The following is a 27,126-nucleotide window of genomic DNA, read 5'->3' as shown; positions in this document are numbered from 1 at the left end:
CGTTCAGACCAATAACTCGGATCAATAATCGGATTGCTGACTTCAGATTCCGTTAGAAATATCAATACTGTGGGGCTTGTGAATCACTGAGCACGACCTATATCGTCGGACTCTTTGATACGATGTCTAGCATTCCTAAGGATAGGTGAAGGTGCGCAAATTATTTTTCAATTACACATTTGTGGAAAATGGCAAATACTGCAAAATTTGACAAGTAACCATTTGCATTTAAATTAGAATCCGATTCATGGCTGAAGGTTTGCGTGAGCAAAATTCTCTATTAGTTACAGTGTCAAAAACAGCTGTTTCAGGCCGATAGTAGCGCCTATATGGTTGCATTTACGAGAAAACGTAAGGTGCCCTAAAAACGAATTTGCTTTCAGTCTGCTGAAATGTCCGTCACTATTTGAACTGATTGTTATACTGTTTATTTGAGACAAGGCACGTATATAAACATTTATCCTTGTTTTTAGTTGACGGCAATTAGGTTCCGAGTCCATCGTGCCGTCAATATTTTTGCGTTAAGTCTACTGTATTTCCTGTGACTACAGGTAACAAGCTTGCTGTAGCTTCATTTACTTTGAAAAATTTTCCTAGCAGGCTCGAAAAGGACCCGCCTGTTATGAAAGCACTTAATCCTTTGACAATAACAAAAGCTTATCGCTAGCCGTACCACACAGATCGGAACACGCTGTTCCGCTAGCGTCCTGTAATTAACAGACAACCTTCGATCTATTCTGTTCCCGACTAAAATCCTTTGCATCGATCGGTATAGCAAAACTTAGCAGTGGCAAGGTCGAACCTAGATGCAAATTCGTATGAACCTTACAAAATACAGACACCGTATAAATCGTACATTTAAAAATTTCACGCGTCAATGAGTTCCCAACGACTGCTATAGGAAGTAGGTCGACGACCTGTAGCAAATAATCGGGTTAGCTGTATCACATGGCGCTTCTTTAAGACCGCTGGATTTGGTTGGTTGCAGTGTCTGCATCGTGTAGGTATATTGATGCAACTATATATGAGTTCGTCTGTATGTCTCCAGATCGTGTATGTTATAATTTTTGGTGAGTTACGGAAAACGGGAGAACGAGACAACGAGAAGGACAAAGCCTTATTTTAATGCTTTTACATGTGTGTACCCTTGGACACTCGAGGGTACACGATAAATACACACATGGGTTTTCATCGACGAAAAACGTTTTTGCCTGGCTACAGTATAGTCTTCACATAGCTTTCGCGTTCCGAACGATATTATCGTTTCTCTTACGAATACTTATCAGTGAATCATAATTTAGTAAAGAAACTATGTACACTATGCGTTCTGACCTGGCGTCCATTTGTATGCACGCATAGGACTTTTATTTGTGTTGGAGAAAAAGTAGCGTCTCCATTATGTTCCTAGAGGTGAATTTTCGAACAAAAATCTCGATCTCCACCTAAGATCCCCGAAATCAATGTAATCTCAATTTGGCAAAGTGAATATTTAATAGAAGGCTGCTTTAAAGGAACATGCAGCGGCTAATGCAAATCTGTATCAAAAAAATGCTAGAACGTCAAAATGACAATCCTTTGAGAAGTATGTGAATAGTAACCACATACATATATATATATATATATGTAGAGATACGGTTCAGTTGTGGGAAATTGTTCGAGGTAATAATCACTAGCTAATTTAGATATTCTGAAATTTCAGCCCAATATGAATTTTATCTGTATTCGATAAACGACATAACTTAAGCTCTTAAGGCACATTAACTTTTATTCTAAGTTTTGATTAGACGAAACCGTGCCGTTGGGAGTCCTGATGTTTGTATCCCGCGCTGTTTCACACTGATATTCAGACGCACTGACATGTAAGAAAAGTTTGTTTACGTCTTGGAGATATTTTTTTTCTATTTAATCAGGCATTTCGTGCGCTGCACATCAGTGGAGAATCTTGAACCACCGACCCCAAACTTTTCAATCAGGGGCTGTATATCCGTACAAATTAAATTAATCTTTTCCATATGTTATAACGGTGAGTTCATCAAAACAGGTTTGTAGAATATTAACAAGCTAACTTTCTCGATGAACTCTTCGCTTAGAAGTCATGTGCAGTGATCATTACCAGCCCCATAAGCCTATTAAAACGCCCGTGCTAACTGCTATCGACATGGTAGCTTGACAGCAGGGTAACTTCAAGCTTAGAGTTCGTCCTGTATTCATCGTCTATTTGGCAGATAAAAAAGTTTTCAAATTTTAGTGCAAAAAATAGCATTAGTGCGGCTATTAGAAAGACCAACATTCGTCCTAGTATTAAGAGCCTCAGGTCCAGATCTCATGACATCGATGTTGATTAACATAAACGCATAACAACTCATGCATTTTTAATAAACATCACTAAAAGAAACTAAATTCACACAGAGGCCATTGCGCTTGACAAAGAGAGATATAAATTTCGATTTCATCAAACTTACGTACATTCATGGAACAACTGCAGGCGCCCCTGTTCAGCGGAGAAACTTCCACATCAGAAGATCATCTCCTATGTCATGTTGACAAGCAGATTCTACATCTTTAAAAATTTATGTGAGCAGAGACAATTTTCTTATATAGCACTTCTGAAATCTATACATCGAAAGTTACCTAAGCCTGTTACCTGATAAAGTGGTAATAATTCTCTAGCAGTTTAAAGGAGGTAAAGCAAGTTACCTCACCTGATCCTGACACCTTTAGCCTTAGACCTAGAAAGCAACTTCTTTAGCTTGTCGTTTTGTAAATCATGTAAATGAGAATGATATTGTACCTGAACGAATCAAGCGTCGACGATTATCGACCAGCTGCGCAGTCTTCAATCGCTTATGTATTTGCTGATAAGTTGATCACTACGCCGGTTCAGTAGAGAAAAAGCATGGCTCGACTTAGGTAGAACCTACAGCTGCACAACTGTTTTAGATGGCATAAGGGTGAACCTTATACAACAATAACAATATCAAGTTTGATTATATGTAAATGTTTTGATTTTTTAGAATGCTCTCAATAGGGTTACAGCCCTAAACCCTATAACCGTACATTTGTAGATAAATTGATTTCAATTCAATATGTACAGGCGCCCTGCTTTTTAGATATGCACCTATCCTACAGGCAGGTTTTTCTATGTTAAGCTTCATTTGGCCCCTGCATCAGACTTTTTTCACTTGATATCTTCTATTCTATCGATAAAAAATGGAAGTCCGTATCCTTGAAAGTAGAAGTTGTATGCCAATAATCTTGAATTATACAGATGCTCCAATATACCTGATGCTTTACAGAGAGCGATGTATATATAGTCTACAATAGTTTCAATAGTACGATATGGTCGTCTCACTGCCCAACCGTTTGTGATGTCCTAAATACGTTAGGTAAGCCTCGATAGGCTTTTCAACGAGATGTTATCGTCATGGTTGAATCAATAAGATATTGTGCTATTATTGTAAAATACACTTTGGTACATCCATATTACATAAACGACTCCATTCTTTTTTCTAGTTCTTAATACTCTTCATCCGTTATTTATCATTTTCATCAATCTCTTTAAAATTTAAGGCACATGGAACATATTGTTACGAAATTGCTTGGCTCCGTTTGAGGCCTTGAGTGCGCACAACTTAAACTCACCCGCCGCATGCCATAAAAATGCAGTATATATATGGAAAACCTCTGATCCGATAAAAAAAAAACTGTCCCATATTTGTATGTTCGGTTAGATATTAAAATCGGATTTTTTTCCTAAGTATTTTATTTGTGGGTCAGATGAGCTCAGAAGTGGGTGACTGCGACGTTTGCTAAAATCGATAAAATCAAAGAAAATTTTTTATGAAATAATTTTAAACATAATCTTCATGATAATGTCAATAATACGCAGATCACTGGGGCAGCAAGGTTAATATATCTGTATATATATATATATATATATATATATAATAGCTTTCCATCTGTTGGTTAAAGGTGATTAGCTTTAACAAGATCAATATTTAGCCCAAGTGTAAATATTCAACCGAAGACTAAACTTTAAGATTGCCACTTGATTGATTGACTGCCTTCTCGCCATCTGCTAGATAGCTATGTTCTCACTGGCAGACACCCATTCAGTTTATAAAAAAATCTCTCGCTAGACGCAAAATATTCGTATTGACAACAGAGTCATAGTTTTGCTATTATATTAAAAAAAAAAAATAGATATGGCACACGCCTTATTTCGGCTTAAAGTGAACTCCGATAATTACTATAAAACTGGAAAATCTCATCTATAAAAATACTAGTAGACCTAATAGGGCTGAGACATTTAATTGTATTTAAATTTTCGTGAGCTCAGGACCTGGTGATCTAATTTTTTAACATTTTAAATTAATTAGAATGGAAAATTGGCACTCACGCTACACGTGTTCACGTAACTTTACTCAATCCGTAACGTGGACCTCTAGTGAACGTATGCAAGCGATTTCTTAACTCTATATGGCTATAAAGATTATATATGGCCTCGCTTTATGCTACAGAGAAGCACGACTTCTTAGGTCTATGGTTGAAACGTAATTGGTTGGTAATTTTATTTCCGCATGGCCGTACCATCGCTATTTGAACTACTCGAAGCTTTAAAATTTTTTTTATTTTAAAAATATAAGAGTTTGGTAGCTAACATCATAGGATTTTGTATATATTTAGAGCACAAAGGAATAGGTTTACCTCTAAGGTACTTCTTTACCTATTTTCTTTTTGTCATTGTTATAGCTTCTACCTAAAAACTTAATAATTGGAATACAATTGAATATTCTCGACGAAATCTCCTCAGCGTTATATTCGCGGACAATTTATGGCAATACCGCTTAGAGTCTTCTTGTTCTTATTGTCTGAGTTATTGTATCAATGATCGGCGAATGATTCCATTGGCTGAGGCTAACATTAATTTATGTTAGATGGTTTTTTCTAAGTAGTACAACTATATGTATGTTATTATATTAATATGTATATTTTTCTAAACACTTTAATACCTGCAGATTACAGGTTTCAAACAGCGCTTTGTTTACATCCATAATATGCAATTATTCATTTTGTATTGCAAGTCTTGCAATAAGTAGATTCAAGTAAGTAGATTCAAGCATATCTCGAATGACGTTATGTTGGGGCTTCCTCGTAGCGCGTAGTAATATTCTTAAATCCCTAGTCGTTCCCAATTGGTTCTCTCTTCAAAAAAGTCTTGTAAAAAATCTGACTTCACTCGCGTGCATCACTTTTTTACATTTTTACAATTAACTTACACTGGCCTATGAGGAATATGTGTGTGCTTCTTCAAATAGTTTGAATAAACAGACGATTCTTTCAGAGCGCTACAAGAATCCATGTTTTAAAGTATTTGCGTAGCTGCAAACATTATTTCCGTGAACAAAACAGCTATTTTGGACCGGCAATAAAAATATTTCTTTTTTAGGTAATCACACACGTTTGTTTCGGAGAGTACTCGTACGGAACGAATGAATCAGAAACACCTAAGATTCGGAGACACTTATTTCAACTACCTGTCTCGCACATCTTTTGGATACAGGTTACCGTGCATTTTTATATGTAATCATTACGGGATAAGTAAAACATTGTTGTCTAAGCCCGCTTCTGCATAGCCCGCTGACTGGGTAAAAGTTACATTCATCCGTGAATCATCCGAAAACAAACAGTCATTTTATGAGCAAAATATCGGTACATAAGCCAACATAGAAAACCAAGTGATCATCTAGAGCTGGCAAATTCAACACATAAAATAAATAGGCCAAAGAGAGAAACCTGTGTAAACTGAAAAATCCTCTAAAAAATCAAGAATCTGACGGCTGAGGCTCGACTTGGGACAACGATCAAGCTATTCGTGTGACCAATATCTTTACATAAACCGCACAGGGTCAGCCCAAAATAGCCACAGTGGGTCCGTGGCAGTTGCTTATATTACTGATGATTCTGATAACGTATTATTCCCTAACGACATAGAGATAACCGGCCATCTAGATGAGTATAGTGAACCACCTTGAAACGAAGCCGTAAATAGCGCCAGCACTTAATATGGTGTTTATGATAAGACTGTGACGCTATCTTGTCTAGGCTGTTTTATCAGGTGAAATCCAATAATGATGCTGGAAGACCGACGATCCTTTCATAATTTTGCATTTCACTGTAGATAGAGTTTCTGTTGTGCAAAACGCTATCGGCCCTTTGAGTCGGGATGGAGCATTCGGCCCTAAGCCACATTCAAGCGTCGCCTAGCGTCTAATTTTCCATTTCCTTCATTTTTTGGTCATTCATTTGGAGAAGCACTTATTATCGTTTGCTACTGGATAAACGCAAGTGATATTGGAAAACCACTGTCGGATATAGGATTTCGATGAGTTTTAAGGTTATTCAAAGCATTCGGACAATGGACAAACAGCGAGAAAAATGTCAATGTTATATTACTTTTGAAAAGTTTTTGCTTTGAGATATAAGTTACAATAACATTCCTATCAGATACTCTGACACTGGCTCGAAACGCCGGAAGTGCTTATGTTAAAAAAACATTCGGATTCGATAAGCTGTGGCAGAAACTTTGCAAGTATCTTATCCCTTATTTTCCTCTGTCTAAACAATAAGCGCATATCTGAAGTTTGCTAGCCGCATCGAAATATACTCATTTCGTAAAATCTGATAGTTTACTCGTTAATATCATTCATTTAGAGCTGGCAGTGACAAAGTTAAACGTACTTTAATAATCCTAAGAAGCTTCCCTACCTACGTAACGTGTTTGCTGAACGCTCCGTTGTCATTTACCTTGATTGATGAAGGAGAGATGTAACTTAACCGTCGGATGCGAATGAACCGAATCTTGCAACTACTGAAAAGCGTAGTCTTCACAGTACATTTCTTTAATGTTCATATTTTTATCTTCTGCAACGAAATAATTCGTCTTAGCATCGGCGAAGATAATTGTACTGCGCTCGATTTGTTGGCTGGTGAAGTCCTTGGCTGCAAAAAGGCTTAGATCCCTGCTCACTCGAATTCTGTGACAAATCTCGTCCAATTTTAACAAAAATACACCCAAAGTTGAAAAGGTTATCGTGTCCTTTTTAATCGCGTTACTGTGCTCACATCCACGTCTTCTAAAGGACTGTTTTTCCTATTCTCTTTATCAGATCCTTCCATTCAGCCTGTTCCATTTGTCTGATTGTTGATAGGTGGTTATAGATACTCGTTCTAGACATTGATTTTTAACCTATTGAATAGAATTAAACATGATAGTCATGTCCGATTGAATACGCTGAAAATATATACTTTTAATGGAAACGATCGAAATCCGAGCCTGTAAAAATCGGCACGCAATTCAGCTCCGGTAATTCGTGTTCGACAGAAACGCCGGAACCTTTCCGGATATGACGTCGTGCACGTGCACGCGTCATGAGCACTGAGCTCATCTCGTGCGCAATCGATAATTTTCAATGACGATTAAGTCACCTTGAAACAATTCTATCGCGCTTTGACGTCCGGTTTAGCGAAGTACAGATTATAAAGGCCATGCGTTAATCAGTTAGGTGCTATTGTGAATGAAGATAAACAATAGATAAATGGCGAAACGCTATTGGGACACACGCAGGAATCAATACTGGTGCTAATAGTATATTGTTTATTTGGCCTCACTCAGAAGAAAGTTAACACGGCTTAATCATACAATTTTGGGGGCAATGCATAAATACGGGAGGAAGCAGTTGATTAGCACGTCTAAGTCAGGTAATTTCTTCACTTTTTTTTTTTAATTCCGTCGTTAGCCGCTGAACAGAGATGACTTGCAGTATATTTTTGTCGTATAAACTACAAGGGCAAGGCCATTGACAAAATGCATGCAATTTAGAATTTTGGAAGTACACCCCACGTATCACCGTTGGCCTAACACTGACCTTAATCCGTCTGCCGATGGAAAAGCCGAACGGCGGTGCGAGACGTAAAACATCTGGGATTGACATCTGTAAAACTGTTCTCCGTGTCCGTTTATCCAGGCCATGCAGAAGAATCTGTACTGCCTAATGGTGCGCGAACTGACACATTTACAAGTAGAAAAATCTTCCTAGAAAAATTATCGATATTAAGATTGTATTGAACCAATCTACGTTACTATCTAATATGTTATTAGCCTCGTACATGTGGGTGTGAAATCGCCAAACGCAAGCATAGTGTCGTCCACAAAAAACGTACTTTTTCTTCAATACTACATACTACTGAAAAATGATCGAAACCCGTGAGTTCTCCTCATAAAAAGGAGCACGGATTTATGCTACAAATAAAGAACACAAAACTTACAATACTAACAACTATAGTAAAATTTTTTTTGTTAATGATATGCAGCAGATAATATATTATTATAATAATACATTGTACACTATACACATCCCCAATGCATAAATAATGCAATAACATGAAAACACCTTTTCTTCAGGGATTCTAAAACCTGGCAAAAAAGAATTCACAGGTCAATTGGAAGCGTGAACGGAAAATGTGTTGTATCTATCAAGAAATCACTAGTTCGCAAACAAACATGGTACATTAAGCTATCTTGATTTCTCTACCACTTCAATGAAACGGTAGCAGAAGCACAGTGGCTTCAAAAAATTGGTACTTCAGCCATATCTACGCGGATGATAAAACAGACGGTCATTAATTGAGAAGAGAAGCATATATTTCTATTGATCAAGCATTACATTTGTACACTTCTTTAAAGTGTAAAGCCGGAAAGAATGTTCCCAAAAGCTTACTTTAAAAATGTAGCAAAATTGATCGTTCTGATTGTTAGCAACCAACGGTGTACAGGCTTCACAACGATAACTTAAAATGTTCTCATTAAAGCAGTCTGCTAGTTAGCTTATAACTAGAAATATGGAAATTCGACGAAAGAGACCAGTATTCGCAGTTCTACACAAAAGCAACCCCAAGTATTTTCGACCTTCAACGAGATATCTGCAGCTGGTTTTTAATTAGGATTTCAAATTATGCTAGCTTTTTTTGTTCTTCCCTTTGAGCGAAAAACTTACTTATTAATAACCCGCGATAGTACAGACACTTCACGTCATGTATCTTATTCTTTAGCAAAGACCTTAGTTCTCCCTACAGCTCGTACGCACGAGGTACCGCCGAAACCCGGAGTAGCCCAGTGATCGATGACGTTGCCCAAACTGAACGCGCGGCGGTGTTTTGCTTTGAATAATGTTTTTCTTTCGTCCCAGAGTCGCAATACCGACTTTCCACGATGCTTGTTTGCTCGGTGGTCTCTTCCCCTGGGAATCGTCTCGTGCTTCCGGAAAGAATCAACGATAAGCATCAGATTTATTTTTCTAATGTGAAGGACGACATCGTGCTCTGACAAAATGAATGTTAGAATGAACGCCGTGATTGGTGGACTAAACATTTTTCGCACTTGGCTTCATCATCGACAAAGAATTTTTCGGGCCCAGCATTACTATTATTAGTGGGTAATGATTGTATGCTCAAGGAGTGTGCGTTTCTCTTCAACTAATTATCTTGTGCTTTAGTACCAAAACAAATGTATCTGAAATAACAGGATGAGAGGTATCGTACAGACGATTGATTTTCGTGATAAAAATAAATACATGTGTTTCCATAAATATGAGCATAATTATATACAATATTGTGCAACGCTTATGAACGAATCGTCTTGCCTAAAGCCTATTAACTCGATTTAGATTGTTGCAATGGCCGCGCACGCACAGACTTAATTATATTATTCTATTATATTTTGCTCTTGTTAAACTTAGGTTTGAAATCGAAAAACATAGAGGAACGATTATTGTTTAGATATGTTTTATTTGAGCAATGGGTTGAGCGAGTGGAAGCAGAAAACCTAAAGAAGCATCCACTAACAAAACTTTGCTGCTGATAACAATAAAAACAATGAATTCAACTTTTACGGAGTTACACTAAAATTTTTAGAAAAAGCTCGGAAAGTCTTAGATCTGAACTGTGTCGCGCTTATCGGAATGTTTATGAATAACTGGCTCAAAAACGGCGTGAAGTATGCTAACTAATGTAGGGTAATTATGTTAAGTTGCCTCTGTTCTCAAAGTTCCCTCGTAGAAACTCACGGTCGAACATGTTTTTTCTTTAAATTTTTTTTTATTATTATTATTTTCCTTATGAGCTATAAGAGGTACGATGGGTAGGTAGTCAATTAGAATTTTACAGAGATTGCTCTTTTCAAGATTTCTATTTTCAAAAACAAGCTATAAGCAGCGCATTTTCCGATTCACCCTTTGGTTTTACTATAAAGATGACTTAGTCTGCTTTGAGTCAGTGTAGTATCGTTCTATACTAAACAATGGAGACACTCATCGTTGATCGAACGATCATGGTCATGTCAGAAAATTTCTATGTACTGCCAAATTTTAGCATCTTGGAACTAATAACTTACCGGTGTTCGATGACGATTTTATTTATATTTACCAAGTTCATGCGACGAGATCTTACAGTACCTATGATAATGTGCACCACATCTTTTAAACCCCCCAAAAGTCAGGAGTCGGCGGATGCGTTCGTTCGTATACAATATACTAGACATTTGAGTAGAACGAGCGAAAAATCACAAGAGTGATAAAGAGGAAATGTTGGTTGTCACAGAATCCATTTGCCGTGAATCCGCTCGTCAGATTCTTCGAGATGTCAAGCCTTTCTCAAGCAGAATAAACAGCAACGGCTGTAAATGAGTTAGAAATATAGAAGAGGGTCAGTTGGTCTCACTTTTTTAAAAAAGTTTGCTTAAAAAATCACTGCACACTATTTGTAATGTTTGCCTTAAGGCTTAGCGTTTAATTACTTGACGTGCCTAAATATGACTATCTGTATCTTATAGTTATCAAGAACCTGAAATTGGTTTTCATTGTGTTACATGCATTGTTGGCTATTGTAGTAACGTCGCCGGTGAAAGTTACCTCTTAATACCTTCAGGATAACCTGATGCTAGAATGAATGGATCCGCTCTAAAATGGAATTAAACCATTCTACCGGTCTTTCGGCCCGTTTACTTTACATTACAACCACAGTCACTGCAGAATAAGCTGCATGCAGTATTGGCAACAATATGGAACTGAAAATAACTTATAATATCTGGAATCACGTACAAATCACTGTGTTTTAAAACGGAGACAACTCGTGGGTGTAATATAGTCTTTTGTATGGATGTCCTTAAACAGTACTCGGCTGTATTAGCTAATGACTGACAATATATAGCTCAAGGGTTTTGTACCTCGATCGCGCTCGACGCAGCAGTTACCTACTATCTCTTTACTCTTAGCCATTGAACTGCATAAAAGTAGATTTAGTTTTAAAAAATGTACAATAACTGTAAATATTAATCATTGCATAAGCTGCTGAAATACTACAACCGTGTTAATAATCAGCTTCACTTGACGTAATAAAGGTTCATTTGTCTTGTTGATATAGAATTTTTTTTTTTAGGTTTTTAGAACCTCTGAATAATGGTAGCTTATGAAACCTCAGAAGGCCGAGCTAAATAGATATGGAAGGGAAACAATACATACGTCTACTCTGATTGACCCCGACCACAAACTTCCTGCCAGCCCTCTGCGTCATCAGTAACCCGGTCAGGGTAACTAAAGTGGGACCTGTTGCGAAGTCCTATCCAGCCGCTTAATAACTCAAGCAATACGGCTCTGCGTTTCGTTAACCTACAGTACAATGGCTATTGGACATTTGGCAACGCTTTAAATTTACTTTGGAGCAAACTCATCGATGACATCAGTCCGTCATATTTCAATTCAAAAACTGTTTGAAAAAGCCAGCGAAGGACCGGCAAAACTTCGAGAAGATAATATTTTTCCATCCGATTACACTGAAAAAAACGCGAACCGATCAGTGGGAAAGATTAATCGTACGCGTCCTGGCTAGCCAGTCGCGAGTAAAAACTTGCATCTTGAACTTCGATAGGCGGAATTCGCCTGCCCATCATTGATATGATTTTTGCCAGAGTACGTAGTCTTCGTTCCCTACTGATGGTCTTGGTTTCTTGCATTGAGTACCTGCTATACGATGCGAGAAGCCGTCTAAGCCTAAACGTACGCACTTCTCTAAATGTTCCATTTTGGCATCGAGCAAATAACAGCGGCGATTCTTGACTCCTCCGAAGCACAATGTGGCACCATATACAGTGATGTCTATATTGCTGCTAAATCGTATATTAAATATCTTATTTGGACTAGAATAGCTGAGTACCGCAGTCGTCTATCGCAGCCCTAGCTTGGCCGGCGGCTTCACCTGCATTTTTTAGACTACGAATTATTTGGGCGGAGCGCTTTGATGGAGTTGGCCCATCCATCAAAAGCTGTAGCTGTATCTTTGTCTCCCGTATTAGTCCGAAGCTACTGAGTAATGTAGCCTTTGCACGTCTGATATGCCTCGGGATCTATAGTCTTTGGAGACCATTGCTAAGAAATTCTACGTAACCGAAACACGCTCCTGAGTCTTGAGGACTTCCATGCACCTGTGTCAGTCGCCACTATAAAAGGCATCAGCAGCCGTGATGGCGTGAGAATGTGTAAGTTGGGTAGAGGCGTGGCTACCACGACACAACACGCGAAGATGGGATCGACCACGAACACAATGAACAACAATAGGTTAACCAAAAAAGAAAGATGGATGCGACGATTCTTTGCGGCGACGGGACGAAACCATATAATGCTAAAACATATATAAAAGGAAAATCGCTTCGGGAAATGCCATCTTGACGATGAATTGAGGATATTTGCCAAGTGTTTCTACAATTTGAATCGAGGTGCACACGCCGTGGAAACGCCTAGATAAGGTCAGTAACAACAGAACAAACTGTTGGCATCTATCAATACACTATGCCAGCGTCATGTATTAACTCTGGCCTTACTATCAATAAATCATACAATAATTCACTAGGAGTCTGGCAGTTGAAACATATACGATACTTACATGTTTACAGGACTACGGTTTTCCTATTGTGTTCACTGAAGAGCACGATTTGTGGAACAAATAACTACTAAACTAAATAAGTTGTACATATTTGAATAGCTGAAGGCAACTTGCACCTATGTAATAATAAAATATAGCTGCTGCGGAAATATCTATATAACAGTAAAAATAAGTTTATCTAATTAAAGTAGAGGTCAAACATACATCCGTGTAACTTGGATAAAATATGAATGACAAAAATAATGCATTTTAATAGATAAATACATTTGAGATGCTTTTCGCACGCAGTTATAACATTGGCCATTGTTGAGCCTTTCGGCATCACTAGGAGGTTTTCTGCGATAGAATTTTTCATGATACTTTCTGTTTTTAAGCTCCTGCTCCATCAACTAGCTGTGAACCAGAAAATATTAGGTAATCTAAGTACGGCTTGTGGTTAGCGGAGAGCGGTATTTTTCATTCTGTTGCTATCCTGACGGTTGTTAATGAACTATGCTGAATTAAAAGACAGCCATATTGTTGGATTAATAAATAAGACCATTGCACTCTTGCAGCAGCTACATTTTGAAGCTACTGTCTTCCCTTACTAAGTAGACCCTAAATTGACCGCCTCTCACAGATCATCACGTTTAGAAGATCCCTGTGTTTCGAATTTTCAGTCTGTTTCAAAGTCTCAAAAGGTCAAAGTACTAAGTGAAAGACTGGATTTAGAAGCTCTCGTATAGATTGGATTCGCTATTTGCAATTTATCTATATGAACCATATCCGAGTATTTGATTAAATATTAATTATCTGCGTGAAGAAGGATAAGAAGTAAGCAAAGTAAATATTAAGAGGTGCGATTTCATCTGATTGTCAAACAATAATTTTAAAACTCGCAATTAAATCATTGCAGTGTTGCTGGCTATCATATTGTAGAGAGAACGAGATCGTTCGATTGATCAGGCCAGGAAAAATTATACGCTATACTGATCCAATTGGCTTATGTTTATTAGCAGCATATCAGACAGAACAAACGAAAGCGCTTGAACGGTCTGGAAGAATACAAATTACATGTTCACTATGAATCTACTTAAATTATAGTAAAAAAACTACCGTCAAATTTAGTTTAGTTAGGTATGGACCTGGCAGTGTGAGCAGAGATCATGAACAGCATTTGTCCCATCTGCCGCGTAAATTCAAAGCTTTCTTTTTCAAAAGTTATCCTAGGATTGCAGATTAAAGCTGGTCATTCGAGAAGAATATTGCGGGAAAACTTTGTAGCCTCGACGTTTTGAAGTGAATTCCACAATGCTACATATGTGCTGGCGGGCAACTCTCGCATAACATTTAGTTCTAGAACAACTCTCATACAAGTAGGTAACGGAGGGCATGATGGTGCTGTGCAATATTACTAAGCGTATCTACACTAAACTAGGGATGTGTTCAGTTCCAAGAACTTCTCATACAACGTCTACCAACGTTCTACATGTCTAATACCCATCCGCATACTTAGTTCTGGTACGCGGTTCTCATTTAGGGGTGGACCTCGACAAACCTTCCGCCCTGTAGATTCCAACTGTTGTTGTTTTTCAAGCAAAAAAAAAATGCAATTACCTTACGTAAAATGCAGCCGGCGACGATCCCCATCAAGCTCGGACAGTCGATTTGACTCGTTGGAACTAGTTTGTTTTTTACCACGATTAGATATAATGCTTTGTCGAATGTTCTGCCATCTGAAATACACACATTTGTAGTCCGAATTTGAAATATAATTGTGCGATACTTCATGACACGATGCCATGTGGGGCAAGAAGCTTTTCAGCCGCGTATGACACGAACGAAAAACTTGAAGTGAAACGATTGGAGAAACTGCAGTCACCTCCTCAACGATGTTGTACCGCCTTGTCATCATGATTCCGAAATCGAAAGTCCGGATCAAAATCCGGATACACTGCCATATCTAATCCTCACGTGCAACACGTCAATCAATGGTACAACGGGCATAATACATAATAGAACCCACGTAGACAGATAACCAAGATAATGTTATGAACAGTTCTCGGACGTACAGGGAAACGGTTCTCCGCAAAATGTCTTGAGAAAATGGAGTTATTATGAATAAAGTATTTCGCAATGCCTAATAAGAACCGAATGACAAAAATTAAGGCGCCGCAGCCTGAAATTGATAAAAGAACATATTGCGAGAGCCAGATTCTCAGTGGGTGAAGTGCCTTACCACACACATTTAAAGTTTTTGTCAGCTTCCGTGAATTTTCTCGACTACAGCGCATATAGGTAATACTAAATTCCATTATTTATTCATTGTATTTGAAAGGTGTAAGGTATTGTTGAGCATTATGGCATACCATCGATTAATGCTCTAAGGCATTGCCGCTCGTTAGTTACGCAAATGCGCTTTTTGACGAGAATTTTTGCGTAAGGGCAATGCTGCCTTATTTCCTGATTGATGGTTATGTCCTATAGCTTTCATAGTAATGAGCGTCACTTAAGACTTCGTTTTGTCTAGTCACCCGTCATCAAACACTTGTGTGCACACTCTTATACGGCTATATTCCCTTTCGTTCCTGCAAGTAGCACAGCAGGATATGGATATAACTGGGTTCCGGGTAAACGCAGGCAACGGCTACTCGCAGCCAGCCATGTGCCTCGAAGACTTTCGGATTATTAAGTCTGATAAATGGCTGCAATCACAGATACACAGTTTGAGTTACGCTTTGATCTCATTGATCTGTGACTGTTTTCCGTTTGGTCATTTGAAGGTGGATAGTATTCAATACGTTGTCGAAAAGCAAAGAGGGAGGGCAGTTCTTCCTAGAAACTCCCAGTGAATGTTGACGAAGGTTCCCGCTAGCAGCGAAATCAGGGCAATCTTATGTAAGACTGAGTAATATATTCCCCTGCAACGTGGCACAACGGAACCCGAAAAAAAATTCAGCTTCGTCATTCGGCGTACAAGCATCGTCCCGCTGCGAGCTGAATAAGGCAGTTAAGAAGTACGTGACTAGTACTACAGGGTCACAGCAAGCGGCCAACTCCGGTCGATATTTACCATGGTGTTAGCCGGCCAACACCGCAGGGTTCAAAAGAGTTTGCATCTTAAGTTTCTCTGTAAGCTCTGACAGTAATAGGCATAGATAATTGCCATAGCTGAAAGGAGACGTTTAGCTTATAATTGTTATAGTGTTTTTATTGTCCTAAGCTTTTTCTCAAGGCCTTTTACCGTACTCTTTTTACTGTGTTAAATTTTCGATAAGGAATTAAACCCAGAATCCAGTAGCGGTGAGCCCAGCCCTTACAACGGCCTTTTGTTTTGCTTCCAATAATAATAATAATAGCAGTAAGGATAGCTATAACTCTGCATCAGGAATGACCATACTATGCTAAAGGTTACTGTCAAGGTCCCTGAAGGGCTGAACCATTTTTGCGCAGCGCAGGTCTCTTGCACGTTAGACGAAATCAATGTATGTGTGTAACTGGAGATTATTTGAACTGGTTTGTGGTATCCGAAAAAGTGTACATTGAATAACGCTAATGAAAGTAAAAGCTCATTTACACGCCTTCGTTGCACGGGTTATCCTATAGAGGATGTTCACCTGAGCCTACTTTTCTTAACTTAATGTTGTAATGTAAGGTAGGTATGCGTTGTACATATTAAGCACAGCTATTGCTTACTCTGCCCAATGAAACGAAGTGGTAGTAGATAAGGCATGCCGTACCAGTGTTGAATAGTTCAGTTAATCCGACGAGGTTGTCAAAGTCCGCCGATGGCACCTGGTCCCTACCGAAGAACGATGGCCAACGAAGGACGTGTGTGGACTCGCGCACACATGTCAGCTTGTCTTCAACTTGTCCTGAGAAATATGAAAAGCGCACGATACGGTGACATACTGCAAAATGATCAAGCATTTCTTTAACCAGGTATCGTCCGAACAGCATTTGAGAGCGTGTTTCCTTTAGACCTGCTTTTGCGAGAGCGGGCAGAATGGCCAGCTGTTGTGCTAAGATGAATGCCGTGGGAAAATGAAGATAACGAAGCGCTAAGCTGTAGCCTCAGGCATGTTTGACACGCAAAAGACAATGTTGCTTGACAAGTAAATCTTGAAGTTCAGACGCGAAGGTTTACCTGCACCTGTCAAGGCCAAGTGGTGCTGACGCGTTCTAAGCAATTTTGAATTTGTTGAAGCCGTACCATTCTCGGGAACGTCTCAGGCCTTAATTATTTATACGGAGGCAAATAACTAAGCTAATAGGTTACATTTGGGTGATAAGATACACGTGCAGTTAAACTAGAACTATAGTAGTACAAGACTAAGGCGATGCTTTTTCGAACACAAGAGGACGTTTTCTTAGTCTCAAGTTAAATCTAGTAAATTTATCTCAATTTCGCATTGGCATTCTGTTATTTTCTCCCTCCACTGGACATGGGCAAAGTTTTTTTCTGCCCAAGAATGTTTGACGACAACTTAACTACTGATGTAAATTACCTTGTTGACATTCTAGACAGAACAAAGACACAAATCGGTTATATAGGCAAAGGTTCCACCTCAATTAATGTATTTTTGTTTCTATTTTGTTATTATTATTATCTGTTTTTCTCCTGTTACGATCTTTCTCAGCATGAATGAATGAATAGTATTATCCTTTTTGGTGCTTATGTGAAGATGCTAATTATCATTATAACATACTATAGGCTGATGATACAACTACACAATTCATTTCGATCAGTTCGGGACTCACTAAAATATAGAGTTCTTTGCTATACGACCCACTTTGCTTTATTTACTTCTTTAACATTTAAATGTATTCCATGAGTTATTTTGGGAATCATTGCGGGTCACTCGTTCCTTACCATAGGACAGACACTGTCACTATCGGTATTTCTTTCCGTTTCTTCTCTCACTCTAGTATATATCTTCCTTCACTAGTAATGACAATTACGTTATTTGTTGTTATTAGTCATTTTGCTGAAGTCAGGCGCGTTGATACATGTCCCGTAATATCAATCAATAGAGCATTTCCTTAATAATAATAAGGCTAGCTGTGTGCTGTTTTAAGAGGAAAAAAAACTTATCTGTCTAATAGTGGCTGGTTATAGATGGAAATTTCGCCTTTGAAATAGTTTCAATAGAAACCGTTACGTATATAACATTTAATAGTAAAATATGCAAGAAATAGTTTTTCAGGTCTTTTTGTTTTTATCGATTATTATTTTTACTGTCCACAGTGAAAAATAGGTATACAAATTGATCGAATACATACAGCAACTTCATGAGGAACCCAATAGTACTTTGGCTGGCGCATTCCGTCTTAGATACGAACTATTTCATCTAATAGCAAGCGTAATTAAGATACAAGATGTATATGAAAGCAAACAACAGACCCGAGCTTCCGCGCAACATTGAAAAGCGATACATGTATAGACAAACGTTACGTGGGTCGAAAGTTTGTCGCGATTGTGATTACATCGTGACTATAATATATTCAAATGGGTAGTTCAGGCAAGAGTGACACATCTTCAGTGCATTGATTCAAACTCTAATGAGCCGACAACCCTTTACTCTCTGTGTGTATGTATGCGGGTGCAAATCTTCCCAAAAAAAATTTCCTCGAAGAAGTGTTTGTTGGTCCAAGGCTCTCTGCTATACGCATAGAAGATTTTTCATAATTCGACTACTAAGACTTCTCTCAAAATCTGTAATTTTGTCGGCATCGTCGCCGCCACTATCAACTACTATATTCGATCATATAATTTAGTAAGTTGATTTTATCCAGTTTTCATCATCTGTTTCGTTCCTTGTCTGCTAGCAAAGCATGTTTCTCCGGTTATATGTTTCGGGCAAATGGCAATTAATAAAAGGTCGACCACAGCACCGCTTACTTACAGGTGCTTAATTTACTATTGCTCAATAAATATATTTTATTTTTTTCAAAAAGTTGAATTTCCGCCTTCCAACCCAATTACCTCGTTAATTGTCGCGGTTAACCAGCTGTGCTTCTGCCAGTATCTTGTTGGTGTTCCGCCTAAAGCTGCTCGTTAATATAATATAATAGCACCTTTGTGTTTTGTAAGAGAATGCATTGCATTCATCATCAGCAGCTATTTCCTCTGAAATTGGTCATGTTGGCTTTAACGTCGTTTGGCCTCGTCCGACAACGATTATAGAAGTGCGAAAACCGAGATTCATCAGTAGGGAGCTCATTGTTAAGCGGAAATCCGTTGTTCTCAGCAAGGTCGGCATTGAGGTTACAACAGCTTCCGGGGTTTCTCTATCTTATCGAGCAATCCGAATCGCCCAGAAGCCGACGGGCAGTGCCGGGACCTACTGGCTCTAGGCATATGCCTTATGTAAACAGAATCACAGCAGGATGGTAAACAATCGCTGGCAAGACTGCTGGGATAATCAATTTCCGGTTACATCTCGAGGAGTCCGGGAAGTGGCAAGACGACTGGCGACACCTCTTGTCGTATTGACTTGCTTATGTGCGAGCATTTTGTGAGCCTTCATACAACTGACTCGCTTAAAACAGGTGTAGGTGTGTGTACATTTACGGTTTCCTATTTTGTGTTAATGTATATTAATGATTTGGATGGAGCCGCAGCGTGGGATGAAAGCTTAGAAAACTATATTAACAACTTCGTGCGATATTTGAGCGGGCACGTTTTCCACGGACCCTTTGTTTATGGCTATTGTCATTATTTTCATTATCGTCTGCATTCGTCTCGCTCGATCGAAATTTTCGAACATATCTTGATTTCGTGCTGCGGATAATAAGTATTAGTTTCCATTTTGTGCTTCGTGTGCTATTACCTTTATCGTTCATATATGTTATTATTATTTGTTTATCTTATTATTGTTTATCTTAGCGTTATTTGTTAATCAGTCTGTTCGTTGTATCTGATGTTTTCCTTTCGGACACGGAATCACAGCGCCGCACGTTAAGGACAAGCACGTACCATTCCCTTAGATTAGTGCTTGTATGGTACGGATTTCTTGGTAATTGGTTAGTTGGCCACAACGGTTGACAATATTGACTACATGCATGTACATGTATTAAAATATGGTATTCTCCATTTTTTGCTGCATTGTCTAGGAGCGTATGTACACATTGGCATCGGCACACGCTGCACACAGATTTCTACGTCAATTACATTGTGAGCATATCATCGTCTCAATGTTAAAACCTGTTTAGTCCGTCTATTGGCCGTACTCAGAACTTGTTTCTAATGATTCTTTCCACTAGCAAAAATCAGAAACTGTAGACCACAGCCTTCTAGCTTTAAAACAAAACCGGTCCTTTTTCACCTGCTATGTCGTCACTAACATTTTCACTCTTTAAATTTTCCCCAATCACGCATACGTATAAATTGCGAAGTTTCCCCGTTTTCAATTCCTTCGTTCTGCAGGCCCATCGCATTCCTTTTCTATCTGTATATCAGATGCGCACGCTCCCATGATCACCGTAATCATAATACGTCTGCTGTGTATTAGCGTGCCCATCTTGCATCAGTAAAACCCATCGATGCATAAGCAAACGTCGTACATTATCCAATATTTCTCATAAACACGACCTGTTTTATAAGAAACGGATCTTTAGGTGGGGTCGTCTGAAATCTACGACAATTGGGTTTAAAGGGCACGGCATATAGAATACAGAATGCGATCATGCAGAAAAGAAGTGTGGTCATGTTCGATGATTTTGCTGGGTCGTCTGCTTCGACTGCCGCTATCAGTACTGTAGTCGTTATCATGGCTAAGAATTGGCTTCGGCAGCCATTAAATTGTGCCCAATACAGACAGCGACACATAAACTGACCCGCGTGCCCCGCGTATATATGCAGATAAGTCAGAATACACTGATTACTGTTAGATATCAGGACTGCTATCCTTTTGGTTGACGTCGTTCAGCTGGTCTTTGAGGTTGTAATCTGATGTCACTATTACGACGCACTCCCTCGTACAGGGCACTGCTGTGGCTGTCGTTCCGTTGTTGAATTTATGGTCATCCTTTAGCGATTTCGTCACCTGATGAGCCGGTAATTCGTTTCGGAACCGCGACCCGAATCGAAATCTGGACCAAAGCGAATGGTTTTCCGGAAGCGATGAGGCTCGCGTCATGCGACCATTTCGAGTCAACAGATTATTGTTAAGCGACAGTGGGTCGATCGACGGTTGATGTTCACCTGCTCCAGGGTTAGCGCTCAGTCTACCTGCTCCAGCGGTAGCAGGAACTGATAGCATATGGCTTGTAGCTCCATCCCCCAATGGTCCCTTTGGGCCCCGACCGCCCACTGACGCACAGCTATGTTTGCGATTGATCCCGGGACTTTCATCAGTTGTGCTATTCTGATACTGCCCATATATCGAGTGCAGTAACGGATTAAAACGTGCTTGCAAGCACGGACAGAACATATTGATAAAAGTTTTCCGATATTTGTTACTCAGCAGACAGTAGAGCACAAAGTTTCCCGACGCGTTGACGCACACGAGGAAATTAAAAAAGTTACCCAACACCAAAATGAATGTCGTACGCGCATCGTCAAACGTCGTGTAAATTAATAGAGCCGCGGAGGGCATCTGACAGACGAGAAACAGTATGACGACTGCGATCAACATCACGGTGATTTTGTTTTCTTGGCTGCTGGGCTCCCGAGCCGAGTTAGGTCGCTGCCGTAGCGTCATCGTGGAACGCTGTCGACGTGATATATGTACAGAGCGAACGAGAAACGTATTGAACACGATAAGGATAACGAGTGGTACGACCGTATTCATTACAACGAGTAGCCAGTAGTAAACTGTCGTGAAAAGGACATTAGCTCCCATCTCCGATTGGATCACCTGTGCGATTGTCTCGTTTCGAGAATCCCGCTCTTCGACGATCTTGAACTCAAAGAAGGTTGGAAGCGTTAACACGATCGTGTAGAGTAACACGGCCAGAATGACTTTCCGCGAGCGGGATTCTGTGCAGAGCACTTTACCTCGCATGGGATGGCAAACGGCGATGTAGCGCTCGATGGTAAACGTAACGGTGAGCCACACCGATGTATTCTGGGCTGTGTCGACCAGCAGCTGCATCAGTGGCCGCATCCGCCGATAGAAGTTGTAGCGGGGATCAGTCTCACCGAATCGATGCCTCAGGCTGAAGTAGATCGTGCAGATTAGGTAGAGGCAGTCGGCGGTCGCGAGGGCGGCTAGGTAGTTGTTTGTCGAACTCCGCATCCTCCGTCGCGTCATAATGATCATCGTAAGCGAATTGAACATGATGCCAACCAGCGCCACGATTGGCACGAGCAGCTGCTGAAATACGAAGCGAACATTCTGCAGCGTTTCATCCGGCGGCTCGGTAACTGCACATGTCGAAACGCTGCAGTTATGAATGCTCGTTGCCATTTCTCGACACAGCTTTTCTGTGCCGTTAGCGGGCCCGTTACAATTCAAAGGAAGAATGGTCGTGTCCATGGTGATTTGGCGCTGCTCGCGGTTGCACCAGCAGGCTCGCTAGGCGGATTGCCACTTGGTGGCGTGGCGTGGCGTGACCCTTTTGGCACGTTGACGGCAGACGTAGCTAACAGCCCGGAAAAAAGAGATATTTCCTGTAATGAAGAGAAAGTGCATAAGTTAAAAAAACGTCTTTTTTGTTTTGTACTGGCCTAACGGAAATGCGAACTCAAATAAAAAAAAAAACCCGCTTCCCGCTGATGCGTGTCAACCTTGTTAATAACATATACAACATAAACAAATGTAACAATTCACACAAATACGCAAGCTAAAGACTATCAATTCCAGACGTAAATACGTTGGTATACTGGCACCCATTGTACAAAGACTTATACGCTTCGGTCAGTTATTGTGTACCACTGGCTGCGCTAAATTTGATTATAATCATTATCATCTGCCGTTATATATCTGCGTGAGGGAAGAAAATAAAACAAGCAATCGTCCCGACGTTTTTAACAACGACAAATGAGAAAGGTAAATTCGTTTGTAGATTGTAACAGCAAGTGTTCGTACGAAATAGCTGTTCAGTCGTAGATACTGAGGCGCTTAGAAGTTAGCTTGTCGTCTGTAGCTCTTTGCAAATTTTACAGTATCCAACGTTTTGTATTTGTTACGCGGTTTATCATGGATACTTATTGCTGCAGGTTCACACCTTTTCGAATCAATACGAAGCGGTTTCGTTCCTCGAACAAGGTCGTGGCGTTTACGTCTTCACAAGAATTTGTTAGGAACAGGCATACCCTAGCTCATATGATTATGAATAGATGCAGTCCGGGAACAAAGCACCAATAAACGTCTGAAGTATATTGATGCCACCCCTCGTAGCGGCTGCAGGCATCGAGCGGCTATCTATAACGGGAGTGTCTTCACTGCTACACGTAAAGGCTTCACAAAATATCCGCACAAGTTCTAGCTCTGTTGTCTCAATTTCTTTGTGGAACTGGGGTAGCCTTATTCAAAGTCTCACAAGAAGCAGGATCGTTAGTGGGTGAGCAGGGAGCACGTTTTTCCAATATCCTTTATTCTTTCTGTATTGATTTTCAAAAAGAAAAAAAAAAAGACGAAACTTTCAAGCTATCGTTTTACTCCAGACTGGCAGCAGCAGCAGCAAACAATGCCTGTAGAAAATAACGATAAGGGCTTTGTTAACAAAAAAAATTTTAAAAAATGTGGATGTACGGACTCATAGATGAAAAGGCGGGTGAAAATTTATTTCGAGACGCTTTTCATTCGACGAGTTGTTGTTCTTGTAAGATAGAACCTCGCCATCGGTAAACATACATTTCGAAACATATTGCGTTTAAGATCCTGTATTTTTTGATTGCGTTTAAGACTGTTGTATATAACACACAAATTCTGTTTGTGTTGTTTGAAAGTACGCCGAGGTTCTGCCACCGACCTTTTAGATATTTAAGAACAAAATATTAATTGCGAAAATTCGATAATATGGGTCTTCGTATACTCATTAAACGTATACTCATTGAACAAATGTTACAAAGACAGCCTCGAATGGCCTCTGCCAAGGTAAGTCTCACAGACAGTCGAGTTGGTCGTGCTCAAATCGAAATAAATCATCACTATTTTAATTAAAAACAGCTATACTTGTAATGGCTTATCAGATGAAAAAAGTATTGAAAATAATGGTAGTGAACATTACTTATAGCGAGCGCACGATTAAGGTGCGATCACGAGCCAATCAGATAAGATCACTCAGAAACTTTACACACTGACGAGTTGGATCAAAGGTATCTTCGCACGCGAAGTAAATACTTGTATCTTGTTAATGTAAAGCTTGCGTCCCTATGCTTTTTGACGATACCGCATGTGACGGCACGACCATTGATGGAGCATTTTTCAACCGGCCTAAGAAAAAAAGGACCCACTGAGACGTATCGTGCAATAATTGCTCACCGTAACATGCATGAATATTTGAGTTATTATGCACAATTCATGCGCCCTTCTTCGTTTTGGAAAGATACAGATTATTCGATATGTAGCATAGCAATTACCGTTACTTACATCTATTTATCTATTTGATGACTACTGTAATGTTATTATTAAGTTATTATGATTTGAAGTTCAATGATTTTCGTGCGACTTTAGCGACTACACGTGAACTCGTAGTGGAACTTCGAAAACACCTAGCCAAAAAACAGTGGACTCTAATAGCCAGCCTCACACAGGAAAAGCGACAGCACCGAGAATTTGCTAAGTTAGTCGGACAATAATTGACAACATAGCCCAGAAGAAGGACAACAAAATGGTTTTATCATCAAGAAAAATAGGAAACAAATATCGGGAACGGGACACGACGCAGTGAATATATAGGATCATTATTGTAGTTTAGCTACAAACAAGGCAATCTGTAACGTCAACGGGTGCCAAAGTACTGCTGAATCACTGCATCGACAAAGCTTATAGATCCACGGACGTCGTATCGCTTTAGCTATCGTGAACCGACCGAAAAAGCTCGACTGAACAACGTGCAGATACCGAATAAGCTTCCAGGGTTAAACGATTGAAAACGGTGTTTTTTAGGATAATAGCGTTTTGAAATTTTGGGATTTCGCTGTACACGTCTGTCAGTGCCTCGTCCAAAGATTCATCATTTTTCCGCATCTAAGCAAAACAATGTGGGCTACGATTTCCATCGACAGTGTAACAGCCTCACACTTCGTCTACGAGATTATCGAAAAACGATAATACAGTGAGCTGAAACAAAAGAAAAATGCTGCAGGTACGGGAATGGTGCCCGGATGGGAACATTTATGACAAGTTACCATACACGTGTGATACACCGGTGGTTACGTATAGGAGCCGCCAATGTTAATTTTACTCTGTAGCTCGTTAGTTATGGATGAAACTAGTTTTATGATAGGTTTTTTTTTTTTTTTTTTCGTTCTCAAGGTTGCAGGGTCAGGCTATGATGACTGATTTCTTCTCGACCCTTACAACAATTAGGAAATTTGTAAAGATCGCAGAATACCGAACATCTATGAATCAGACAAATAATACCACCAGTCTCGGCGTACGTAATAAAAGCTATCCAATCTTAAAAGCACTTAACTATTGTTATCCTGTTGGCTAGTATAGCAACGATCCTGTAAAAGAATATTACCTGTATCATAAAGTGTATTTCCTATGTCTAATAAATCATTGTATAGCATAATTTTTCAATAATCCGATAATCGAAGGACATGATAAGTCGTTCAAACGCATTTCGTATAAGCAAAAATAAGTAGATCTAAGTACAAATTTTCTGTAAGCTTTTGCTAGTGTGGTCCGTATCTCATAGTGCTTAGCCAAAAAGAAATGGTTCCGCTGGAATAGTTGGGTCTTGAGAAATCCTGAAGTCTGCCTGATTATTCTTACAGGTGATAAGTGCCAGAGATATCTGAGAATTCTGTGTTTTTCGATAACCTATGGCACCACTATAACTGCGTAGCACAATATTCGAAATCCATAAGCTCCGAGAGTACACACGACATTATCGAGATACGAACTGTTATCTTTCAACAGAATATATATTTTCGTGTTGACAATTATCCTTGCATCTTTTCTGGCGGCTGGATTAAACCCTGTCACTAATTCGTTTAAAAAGGCTATGATGTTTCAAATTCCAGAGGGTTGGGACTAGGATATCCCTGGGAACATCTGCGTCACTTCCTCGGAATATGCATGTTGCTAAATCGTAGAAGGTTTTTCTTTGTTTTGAAGGCGGTCTAACATTCCAAGTTGAAACTATGCCCGTTTTTAAGTGCGAATAATACCATAAGAATTTGAATGTATCTTTTCCGTGACGTTAAATATGCGTTCCTGTAAAATAAGATTTATTTCACAGTAATTACTAAGCATAATTTTCACTTCTAAAGTAAATTGCAACCGGGGGCATTTTTATCCAGGTGATAAAATACTGTGGCCCTGATGTCCAACGGGACTCGAATCGATGTCCCGTTGTATATATATATATATATATATATATGTGTGTAATAAAAATGTAATGTAATAGAACGGGTCAAGATTTTTTATTGGGCTTTGTAGGACATCCATCTGATGGCTGTGAGGATGTGTTTACGAGGATACAAAGATTCCGTTAACCCCTAAGCCAAATCTACACAACGTTATCACCCCTACACTTTACTTGGGCTTCTTTACAACAAACAAATTCGCATTTTCGGATGGCTAAACCCTCTCTTTTGAAGGCAGTGGACCCGCGTAATTCACTGAGTAACTGGATGCTTCATCATATAGTTACGACCTGTTCGTGGTTAGACAAGTTGTAAACCAAATAACCCAGAACATAGAAAATGATCAGGTGGTACGGTGGGTATGTAAATCCGAGCCAGTATCCGATTCAGTGGCCAACTGCGTGCTAGGAATTACCACATACCTGGACGTGATCGTCAAGGAAGCCCGAAAAACGCGGTAGCGTCACTCTGCAAAGGCACAAGAAAATCCCTTAACAATTAAAGATTCATAAAGGGGAAGAGTCGTAATTGTAGCCCTCTAATCAAACGTAGACTTGAACGCAGCTCACGAATATCGCAAATATAGTTTGCCAGCGATTGCAGTTCGTTGGGCGAAGCCTGGATTGTAACCATATGTATATATAAGGTGCAGGTAAGTTGTCATC

At 39.5% G+C, this 27,126-nt stretch overlaps 1 protein-coding gene across 1 annotated transcript; it reads right to left on the bottom strand.

Annotated features, from left to right (window-relative positions):
- Positions 1–17,518: 17,518 nt before the first annotated feature.
- On the bottom strand, positions 17,519–22,517 carry LOC111270943 (FMRFamide receptor). The gene has a single exon (XM_022851441.1). It carries the CDS (start codon positions 22,452–22,454, stop codon positions 20,862–20,864), a length of 1,593 nt encoding a protein of 530 aa, XP_022707176.1. The 5' UTR covers positions 22,455–22,517; the 3' UTR covers positions 17,519–20,861.
- Between the last annotated feature and the right edge of the window lie 4,609 nt (positions 22,518–27,126).

The sequence above is a fragment of the Varroa jacobsoni genome, unplaced genomic scaffold (genome assembly GCF_002532875.2).
Source record: "Varroa jacobsoni isolate VJ856 unplaced genomic scaffold, vjacob_1.0 scaffold_167, whole genome shotgun sequence".
NCBI classification, from domain to species: Eukaryota; Metazoa; Arthropoda; class Arachnida; order Mesostigmata; family Varroidae; genus Varroa; species Varroa jacobsoni.
Note: the sequence above shows the minus strand (reverse complement) of the source record. Positions and strands in the feature narration are given on the sequence as shown.